The sequence below is a fragment of the Octopus bimaculoides genome, chromosome 6, assembly GCF_001194135.2.
Source record: "Octopus bimaculoides isolate UCB-OBI-ISO-001 chromosome 6, ASM119413v2, whole genome shotgun sequence".
In the NCBI taxonomy this organism is placed as follows: Eukaryota; Metazoa; Mollusca; class Cephalopoda; order Octopoda; family Octopodidae; genus Octopus; species Octopus bimaculoides.
In genome coordinates, this window is record NC_068986.1 from 44,525,736 (window position 1) to 44,537,645 (window position 11,910).

General features: G+C 35.9%; 1 protein-coding gene across 1 annotated transcript in view; it reads left to right on the forward strand.

Annotated features, from left to right (window-relative positions):
- The window catches only part of LOC106880063 (uncharacterized), a 49,911-nt gene that overhangs the window by 25,092 nt on the left and 12,909 nt on the right, over nt 1-11,910 (forward strand). The window contains exons 2-7 of the mRNA XM_014929869.2: nt 1,772-1,911; nt 3,868-3,990; nt 5,999-6,135; nt 6,687-6,795; nt 7,471-7,599; nt 10,775-10,873. Of these exons, the coding sequence (XP_014785355.1) occupies nt 1,785-1,911; nt 3,868-3,990; nt 5,999-6,135; nt 6,687-6,795; nt 7,471-7,599; nt 10,775-10,873 (724 nt within the window). The 5' untranslated portion in view covers nt 1,772-1,784. The remainder of the gene's footprint in view (nt 1-1,771; nt 1,912-3,867; nt 3,991-5,998; nt 6,136-6,686; nt 6,796-7,470; nt 7,600-10,774; nt 10,874-11,910) is intronic.

Consider the following 11,910-nt stretch of genomic DNA (forward strand, 5'->3'; position numbering starts at 1 on the left):
TATATATATATATATATATATATATATATATATATGCTTGCCTAATGTGCCATGCAATAGGACTGAACCTGAAACCACATGGTTGCAAAGCGAACTTCTTAACCACACAGCCATGCCTGCATCTGTGGGTACAACTTAGATTATTGAAAGAACTAAATCTACCATCTGGGAAGCATTAGTACTATTTAAAGGAAGCTGAACACTGAATGAAGCTCACTTTTCAAATTCAAGCAGTTTCTTTGTGGTTTGGCAAATCTTACCTGAACTGCTAAAATAGATGACCTCTTTAATATGTAAAGCCATAAGTAAAAGAAATCGTTTGGTGTGGGTTTTTTTCCCTTTTGTTAATAGAGCACTATGAGGGTATGCTGAAAAGTTCCTAGCTTTAAAGGTATTGTGAAAGGTTTGGTTTGAGGCCCAACCTTCTGAGTTCTTTTTTCAGGGCTTAGAAAAACTGAAGGACCAGCGTAATAAGTGTGTGAATCCAAGAGGTGAATATGTTGAATAAAATCATAATTAACTGATCCTTCTATATTTTCTTTTACCCAAATCCAGGTACTTTTCAGCACCTCCTTGTAGTTGAACTATAGTTTAAAGAGTTGTCTGTCTCTCACCGTTACATCATATTTTCTCATGTAACGTATTCAGAACTGTATTGTTTAGTTAGTATTGTTCTTTGTTCCTTAAAGTGGTAGGGTTTGATTTGAGGAAGTTTTGGCTCTTAATTCTAGCTGATCAAGCAATCACATAGGATTTTCTTCCTTCATTGCTTTGCAAGATTTACAAGAAACTTTGGTCAGCTGTAATAATGTTGATGTCAAAAACAGCCTCCGTTTCATTGTGATGATGATAATGATGATGACAGTGATGGTGTTGGTGGTGATGTTGATGACAGTGATTATAATGACGATAATGATGATGATGATGAAGTTGATCATTAGCACTAACACACTACCAGCACCAGCACCACCAGCACCACCATCATCATTGATGCTGCTGCCATTGCCATGCCACTGTCATTGCCACCACCACCACCACCACCACCATCACCATGTCTGTCTTCCATACTAGCATGATTCAGAACACATTGGAATAGGTTGTCACAAATCTACATCAACTTGCACATATAGAAACAGAGAAAACAGGCCATCTTTGTTGTGATGTATGTCTTATACACTGTGAATTGGATGTGTTTTGTCATGCCACCAGTACTAGAGAAATTATTTTGGCATATCAACCTAATACATAATATATGATGATAAATGTGTTTTTTTTTTCCTCTTGTTCCATTATATTTTTTAATTCTTCTTACTCTCTATGTTTACATACAAGATTAGAGTAAATACCATGGCTTTGAGACAGGAAGCTTATATAAATTTAATCCATAGCAATGCAACCATTTAAAGATGAAGCAAATGACTTTACTTCATTCATTTCACCTAGTTGTAAAAAAATAGACTCCGCTGAAAAATAAGTAATGTTTTCTGAATGACAGATATATAAGGAAGACTTTCAGGACTGAGACATGTTATTAACTGCTAGACTTTGTAGCCATTTGTAACTCCTCTCAGTTCTATATGTTTTATTGTGAGAGGTGTCAAATGTTTCTAAGCATTTGCCCACCACAAAATTTACAATTACAAGATGTCTCCTTTTTTTTTTTTTAATCTATGAATGCATTAGGTATATTTTTATCATTAGCAAGTTATTTAGATTATTCATGTTTCTGATATTTATTCTCTCAGTTTTGTACATTTATATTTCAATGTAGAATATGATGAATAATGACACATAAAACTGTGACAAACCTTCAGACTGTGAAACAGACCCATGGTGGAGGCTTTCTCGTCAGGAAGGTGATTGGAGGAAGTATATCATCATGTGATCCTTTCATCATGTTGGACCACATAGGTAATGTTATTTATTAATTATTATGTTTTTCAAAATATTTTGTCTGTTAGTTCATTTAAAAATACTTCAATCCCTTTGATGCTAACTTGCTTGGGAACACTTCTATTCTATGATATTTAACCTCTCTTTGAAAAGCTTATGTTTAAATTGAAACCTTTCATCATTATTGTAAGAACATACCTTTATGTTATGTCTCAGACACCAGATTAATAATGAAGAAATTTACCTTTTATTTTACAAACTCTCTCCAAATTCTTTATCTTTAAAATCAAGTGAAGAAAATAGGCAATTACTTTGTTAAAAGTATGGCTATAAAAGCTTAAAGAATTAATGTAGCAGATCTCGTCCCCCCCCCCACCCAAATTATGAAAATTTTCATAAAGAACTAGTGAAGTTTTGGCAGATTGAGTAATGACATCAGCAAAAATCTGACCAATGCAAACATCTTCCAGATTTTTTAGTAATGACATCACCACAAATCTGTCCAATCAGGTCCATTCTGAAGTGTATTAAAACATCAGATTTACAGAGACAGACAGACAATAACAAACTGGTGTGAATGATAGATAGAGTGAATGAGAGACAAGAGGAAAGAATGCATTCATGCATTCACATGAGGCACTCTTTGCTATCATATCCACCAAATATGACTGTCATTCATTCATTCCTCCTCTCTCTTCCCCTCTGTCTGTGTGTCTTTCTCATCCAGAAACAATCACAGAAAATACCCAACCAAGTCTATGGATAGAACTCTCTGATGTTACTCTTTTATTATTCTTTGGTCCACCACATCCAAAACAAGCTTTTAACAATAAACAGAGGAATCAAAAATGAATGACTACTCTTCTCATTCATGCCATCCATCTTAATGTTATACTGTGATAATATTTCTTAAACATGAAATGAATTATAGATATATCAGAGAGAGAGAGAGAGAGAGTTAAGGAAATTTATGAACATGTTATAATGATATAAGAGAGAATTATTGATGTACATCATGTTTTTTGTGTGTGTGTGAATTATTTGATAATACATGTTCTGCATGATTTGAAATGACTATTCATAATGATTCCTCCTAAAAAAAGAATCATGTTGAATTCCTGTAAAGACTTTATTTCTTTAACATCACTTAGTGCAGTAAATGTATGCAGAGTGTTAATGAATTGACAATAGGATGTTTTTGATAATTTGAATTGAAATATATGTCCTCAAAAGTCAAACAGTTTTTTTGTTTAGCCAATAATTAACAGGCAACAAAAATAACTAGATGTATTTGTAAGAATATGGGGGTGAATTAAGTTTATTAATGCTTTGATAATTGCATTTACATCAATAAAAATTTATGAGGCATGTAATATTGAAAACTGTATAGAACTTTTAACTGTAAGTCATATATTTAATGTCTTACAAAGTATTTTATTAAAGTAAATGGTTGTAACATATATGAACGGAAATGTGTTTTGAAATTGGTTTGAGATATTGTAAAATATAGTATTTCTCAGGATTTAGTTATCCATTTGAATCATAAAATAACTTTGGGCCAATGAGGGGCCCTCTGCATAGTTGCTCAGCTTGCTGTAATTAGCAATGCAGCGAAGTTTTCCTCAAAGTTCGCCTTACCATCTTAAAAAAAAAAAACAGAAGAATAAATTGGATTCTGTAGCCCTAGGTACTGCTAAAAAGACAGTAAAGTCAGAGCTGGAATGCTTTTGATCAGAGGTTTGCTTAACTTTTGCTGATCTGAGGATGAATACCAAAAAACAACAAAAACGAAATAGATTTTAATGTTAATTTTAAAAAAAAAAGAAGTCATTTTTGTAATTAATTTTCAAATATATTCTTGTAAATTCTAAACTTTCCTGAAAATTATTAGATAAAATAAAATGAGATGAAGTAAATAATTGATTTATACAAAGTTTTGAAAAGTACTTTCCCTACATATGTTTTTGTTGTTAGGTCCAGTGGATTATAAACCTGGTGAAGCTGTTGGTGCTCCTGACCATCCACACAGAGGTATTGAGATAATTTCCTACATCATAGATGGAAGTCTGACACATGAAGATTCTGCAGGAAACAAAGGTGATAATAGTTTTGAATACCAGTAAAATTTATTGTAAATAAATCAAATTCTTCATGCAATGAGTGATTGGGCAGCCTTGACAGCCAGCATCTTTGTGGTTGTTTGTTCAATCATTGTCTGCTGCCTTGTCAGTACATGCTGTCTATCAGCTTTAAATGTTGGACAAACCCTATACAGAATGTCGATTAGACCATTGACCAGTTCCTCTAGTTGGTGTCAACAAGACTTTTAGTGAATTGAATTAAAGTGGTGCAATGTGTCTGGATGAGTCCTTGCTTTGTTTGTGTTATAAGTGTTCATGGCAGTGCTCTGTCATAATCATATCTGATTGATTGGAAGTAGTAAACAAAAGAAAGAATAAAATAACTGTTTAGTGTGATGCCAGCAAAGCTGTAATGATAATGAAAAACTTGATGGCTGCTTTCCAAGCTTTATTAAACTCAATTGTTTATTTATAGATCAGAACATTTGGTTGTACCATTCACTTTTAGTTGTAAGTATGGAAACTCTCAAGTATACTCATTAAATAATAGTAACATTTCATTCTTTCCTCCTATAAAAGAAAAAAACTTTACCAGTATCAAACTATTTTAAGGGATTACTCCCATCCATATTGATTGGGAGGTTTTAGTACACAACTGAATCCCCTTATTTCCTGTGGAACTACTGCTTCATCATCATCTATGCTATTGCCTGTCATATCTTCTTTATCATTCGGTCCTAGTCAAGTTTCTTTTATTTTGTTCTACAATAGGAGGGGATTGTCTGGGTTTTAGGACAAGGTGCCAAGTCATGAACAAAAGCAGTAAACTCCCATTCATCTGGGTACCTGATATTTAAATAAGCTGGATTATTGTCAAGGAGTTTAACTTGAGTTATTAATGGTACATTCTTATTGTTCCCCACAAACCTCCTTAGGAGCACTTGTCCAAGATTCATAAGGCAGGAGGGCAGTGAATTTCCATGAGAAGAGCAGCTTTGAAATGCAAAGAAACTTTCATAGAGTGTAGTTGCTGTACTTTGGGAAGAACCAATTCCTAATACTTTAAGGAGAGATTGCATGATCGTAGGGCCACATGGACCACCCTCCTTATGATGCCATTGAACTTCTCTCTGCCTGTCCATTCCCAATACTGTGATATGGAGTTGTATGACTTGTAGCAACCCTTTTTAAGAGAGATAATCCTTCAAATTCTTAGATATGAAGGGGGTTCCTTAATTAAAGTGAATACAATTTGATATTTCACATAAGCTGAACAAGGGATCCAAACATCTGATTACTGTTGTTGTTTGCATATTGGGACATAGAAAAGTGAAAAATAACACTAGTAAAAACAGTAAATCATATTCAATGACTGCAGCATGATTTGGAATGGATTGGAATAATAATATGAATTTTGCCTCAATAATACTCCATACTCTATGATACAGGAGGGAAGTAGTTAATGATATAGTTTGCATGACTCTAAACAAAGAATTAACCCCTAAACACAAAAATCACACAGGGACTAAGACTACTAAAAACTGCATCAAATGGCAATTGAATAAAAATTCTGTATAAAATTTGTTTTGTCTTTGGATGACTCTTGTTAGTTAATACTTTACCTAAATCAAGAAAGTGAACAAGGGATTGTGTTTAAGAGTTTTACTATGATTTGGATAAGTTCATCTTAAATGCACGAGACCAGACAATCAGCTGGCTATATATATATATCAATGTAGCAAAGCAGCATCCAAAAAGCTCACTGTTTCATTACCCATTTATATAATCCTTACACACATCACAGACACTGATGGCAAAGCAGAAATATAAATGCTATACACAAAATACATAACAAAAATTCTGTGGTTTGGACAAACAAAAGAAGTAATGAAATATAGTCACACACATGCATGTGCACATACACACACACTCACACACACACATGCACACACACACACACACACAAACATGTATATAAATACATTTTATACGTGCATTCAAATTAATCAAATTACTTTTGATAGGTGTTTTGGAGAAAGGTTGGGTTCAAATGATGACTGCAGGACAAGGAGTGGTCCATGCTGAGATGCCAGCTGATGAAATTGTGGAAAATGGTGGAAGAATGGAGGGCTTTCAGCTCTGGATTAATCTACCAGCTAAAGTATGATTTTATTTTTGTAATAATAATTTCTTATATTGGTAGAAGCCCTCAAGATTTGGGTGACGGTTTTGTTCATTATATCAACCCTAGTATTTTACTAATACTTGTTCTAATTACTTTGGAAGGATGAAATATAAAGTCAACCCCAGTGAAATTTACACTTAGAACATAAAGGGGTGTAACTAAATACCACAAGGCATTTTGTCTGCTAGTCTACCAATTCTATCAATTCACAGCTGTTGTAATAATGGTAAAAGCTATGTGTGTGTGTGTGTGTGTGTGTGTGTGCATGTGCGTGCGTGCGTGTATTATGTTTAATTAATGTACCTCAGGCTATGTAATGCTGATGATTTCTAAAAGTGATGAAACAATATCCATCTATCAAATCTACTCAAGGCTTTGGTTGGCCCGAGGCTATAGTAGAAATCATTTGCCCAAGGTGCCATGTTGTGGGATTGCACCCCAAACCATGTAGTCGGGAAGAAAGTTTCTCACCATACAGCCACACCTGCACCTATCTTTCTATATATGTATATATTTTTTTTTTGCAGGAAAAAATGATTGATCCTCAGTATGAAGACATTCCTCCTGAAAAGATTCCTGTGATAACAATGGATGGTGGAAGAGCGACAGCTAAGCTAATAGCTGGTGAAATTGAAGGTGAAGTATCCAACAACATCATGCATTCGATCTACCTGTATGTTTCAAGTATCAGTTGTTAGATAAACTTTCAACATGTGGATGTTAGGTGCCATTATACTTAATAGAAATTATCCCTTTGAGAAAAGAGTAAGGAGCATGAAAAATAAAAAATTACACACACACTTTTTTAAAGTCTGGCACTTATTCTTATCGATCTCTTTAGCTGAACCACTAAGTTATTAGATGTAAACACACTGACACCAGTTGTCAAGCAGTGGTAGGATACAAACATAAAAACACATGCACATATCATCATCCTCATCATCATCATCATCATCATCATCATCAACAACACACATGCATACACACTCACACACACACACACACACACACACACACATTCAACGGTCTTCTTTCACTTTCTGTCTACCACATCCATTCACAAGGCTAGAGTAGAAGACACTTGCCCAAGGTGCTGTGCAGGTGGTACTGAACCTGGAATGATGTGGTTATGAAGCAAGCTTCTTACCACACAGCCATGCCTGTGCCTACATGATGTTAAAAATTTTTAGCTTTCTATGTCTTAGAGAGAATAACTTGCATGACACATTAAACTTCGTTTCATGTCTCGAAATAGTCTGTTCAGAAAACTAAGTAAAATTATTGAATTTATTCATTCATTTTTTTTTGCAGGAAAAGTCTCTGTCAAGCAGACGAGAATTCCAATATTATTTCTAGACATTTTACTGGAACCAGGAGCAACTTTTACATCTGAAGTTATTGAAAATCATGCTTGTTTTATTTATGTTTGGCGTGGATCTGGTAAGTTAAGCATATTTTTGCATGTTATGGTTGGGGTTGTGTGTATGCTACTGAAGGCTACATGTTTACACAGAAGATTGGGAATGAAGGACATAATGTATGATATGATGATGGTCACCTCTGTTGATTTCTATGAGTGTTTGAAGGAGAGGATTTAGAAAGAAAAAGATAGGTTTAATTGTAAAAGATGCTGTATCTATTTTTGATGAATGTGTGAATGTAATTTGAGTCTTGGTATGGATTTTGCTATGAAGTCACAATGGGAACACTGATGATTTTGATTTTGCTTGGGATTGGACAAATGTGCCTGTTGATTGCAGGATATAATTCTTTTATTGTTCTGTTTCTTCAACTTAAATTGTTTTGATGTTATGCCATGCAGATTGATCTAGGCAATAATTTTCCCAAAATGTCAAATTAAACTGTAGAGATTTTAGTAATTGCTTCAACTTATAATAGTGTTTAGTACAGCATAATATAAAATAAAATAGAATAATATAATATAATATGATATGATACGATACGATATGATACGATATGGTACAGTACAGTACGATATATATAAGATGATGTATTTAAATAACTATATTTAAGCTGAACTGGCTCCTGTGCAGGTGGCACGTAAAATACACCATTTTGAGCATGGCCATTGCCAGTACCGCCTGACTGGCCTTCATGCCGGTGGCACATAAAAGCACCCACTACACTCTCAGAGTGGTTGGCGTTAGGAAGGGAATCCAGCTGTAGAAACTCTGCCAAATCAGATTGGAGCCTAGTGTAGCCATCTGGTTCACCAGTCCTTAGTCAAATCGTCCAACCCATGCTAGCATGGAAAGCGGACGTTAAACGATGATGATGTTGATGATGATGATGATGATTGTACATATTTTTCTCCAATAGATGTATTTTAAAAATATCTATCATTTCATTGGCGATTAAAATCTGAATAAATGTTTAAAATGGATGTAGTGTATGCTACCAACACTTATCCTATCCTACTATGTCACACAATTAGACCTATCTAGAATGAGTAAGCCTTCTTTAAAGTAAATCCATGAGAGGAATTTATCTTAGAACTAGAACATTCATCAGTCATACAGTTCTCCTACTGCTTACAGTAATGAAATGTATCTTTATATGCATGACGCCTACTGCTGGGTGTACTGAGCCATTGAGAATTAATGTGCCTTGGGACACAGTTCAACATCAGTGATTAATTAACTCTTTTGCTGGAAGACTAATGCCTATCAGCATGGATAATTGTGAGTTGCCCTATTTTAGAAAATTGATTTTTAAAATGACGGTTGCCATCATCAGCATTGTAATCATTGCTACCATCATCATCTTCATGATTTTCATTGTCGTTGTCTTCACCATCACTGCCACCACCTCCATTGTTGTTGTTTTGCATCTCTGCATTCCATGCTATATTGGACAGGTTGTTATGATCCAAGACACTTCTTATTCTGCCTCCTCGGTAAGACAATGGATCATGTCACGCTTGTACATTCCATTTTTGGTATGGGTTCTTTGTTTGGATACCCTTCTTGGCATCAAATATTTTACAGAATGTACTAGTACTCTTTACTCTCTTTACTCTTTTACTTGTTTCAGTCATTTAACTGCGGCCATGCTGGAGCACCGCCTTTAGTCGAGGAAATCGACCCCAGGACTTATTCTTTGGAAGCCTAGTACTTATTCTATCGGTCTCTTTTTGCCGAACCACTAAGTTACAGGAACGTAAACACACCATTATCGGTTGTCAAGCGATGATGGCGTGGGGAGACAAACACAGACACACAAACACACATACATACATATATATATATATATATATATATATATATATATATATATATATACACATATATACGACGGGCTTCTTTCAGTTTCCGTCTACCAAATCCACTCACAAGGCTTTGGTCGGCCCGAGGCTATAGTAGAAGACACTTGCCCAAGGTGCCACACAGTGGGACTGAACCCGGAACCATGTGGTTGGTAAGCAAGCTACTTACCACACAGCCACTTCTGTGCCTAGGTGAATTTTTTTATGGTACCAACACTAAGAACATTGTCATATCCTTGTTATTATAAACAGGAAACCATAGAACCATTAGGTAAGCTATGTAGAATTAACCTATTTGCTTAGTGCTTGTCCTAAATGATTTAAATGCCTCTCTCCAAGAAAAGCTTTGTATGAAATGTTAGAGCTCCTATCGCTCTTTGGCTTACAGACTTATCTGAAATTGGTAAACTTTATTAAAAGACTTTAGCTAATGCAGAACACCACTAGTTTCCTTTAACTCTGGTCCCTAAATACAGAATAAATCATCTACAACTGATTGGCTCATACTTATAAAGATGACCAATTAAGTACTGAAACAATGGGGAAGCCTCTACATGGTTGCTTGACCAAGAATGTCACAAATTACACTCATATGCACCACCGCCGTCGCCTCTGCCGCCACCGCCGCCGCCGCCGCCGCACCCTAGCGGTTGAGGGAACCTGTAGAAGAGGTAGACCCATGAAGACCTGGGATGAGGTGGTGAAGCACGACCTTTGAACATCAGGCCTCACCGAGGCAATGACTAGTGACTGAGACCTTTGGAAATATGCTGTGCATGTCAAGTGAGACCATAACCCATGGCCTTTGTCAGGAGTGTAGCCAGCCCACTTATGCGTACCTTTCCTTCATTGGACATTAAACTCTGCTTGCGAAGACCTGTTGAGGCAAGTGAAATCAAAATCGAAATCTAACCAAATTCGATGACTGGCACCTGTGCCAGTGGAGCGCTAACAGCACCATCCGAGCGTGATCATTGCCAAAGCAGCTGTCTGGCTTCCGTGCTGGCAGCACCTAAAAACCACCATTTGAGCGTGATCGTTACCAGTGTTGCCTTACTGGCACTTGTGCTGGTGGCACGTGAAAAAACATTCGAGTGAGGTCGTTGCCAGTGCTGCTGGACTGACTCCTGTGCAGGTGGCACATAAAAAACACCATTTGAGCATGGCTGTTGCCAGTTCCGCATGACTGGTCTTCGTACTAGGGGCATGTAAAAGCACCCACTACACTCTTGGAGTGGTTGACATTAAACGATGATGATGATGATGATGATGATGATATATATATGTATATAATGTTCTTATTTAACTTTCTTTTTGGCATATTAACAGGTTTTCTTGGAGAAGATTGTAAACCAGCCAGTATTGGTCAAGTTGGGCTCCTCAGTACCTCAGGGAAAAAAGTGACAATCAAAGCTAGTGAAGATCAAAGTAAGAAGCAAAGATCTTGAATTTTTCTTTTCTTTTTTTTATAAAGTAAACATTATATTATCAAACTTAACACTTTTGTGTGGCTGGGTGATCTGAGATGTTCATTTAGGAATTATGTGATTTCAGGTTCAATCTCATTGCTTGGCACCTAGGATAAGTGTTGTCTGCTACAACCTGAGGTTAACAAAAGGCCTCAAGTAAAATTTGGTGGACAGAAACTATACAGAAGTCTGCCATAGGGACTGTCATGTTCTTGGGTGATAGGCTTAATCTCTTGCCCAGTTTAACACAACCATTTGATTTTTTGGTACTTTTTGTGGAGTCTTGTATGCATTCAGCCCAGATCTTTGGTTTAACCTTTTAGTATTTAAATAGGCTATATCTCATCTGAATAGTCTATCTGTTCTGTGTTGAAACTGGCCAACTCCAGCTTTTCACATTGACCCTAAAATATTGTTCTTGAAATATGCAATCATATCAAAGCTATGAGATAATGCATGATGAATTCATAGCAATGTGAATAAGTAAGCATTACATTTGACAAAATAATCTGTTGCTAAAGGGGAAAGGACAATTTCCTCTCTGCTTCCCATCACACTCAGACAATCCATACCAAAAAAAAGGTCATACACATTGCCTTTTGATTAACACCTGATGAGCTGGACATGTCATATGCACACAAAAGTAATGTGGAGCTGAGTCAAACTTATTAATTACAAGTAATTTCAACTAAATGTGCTTAGTGTTACTGGTTTTTACTTGTTCATATATCTATATCTATATCTATATCTATATATATATATATATATATATTGTGCCTGTAATTCAAAGGGCCAGCCTTGTAACACTGTGTCACGCTGAATATCCCCGAGAACTACGTTAAGGGTACACATGTCTGTGGAGTGCTCAGCCACTCTCATGCTAATTTCACGAGCAGGCTGTTCCTGATCAACTGGAACCCTCGACGTTGTAAGCGACGGAGTGCCAACAACATATATATATATATATATATATATTGTGCCTGTAATTCAAAGGGC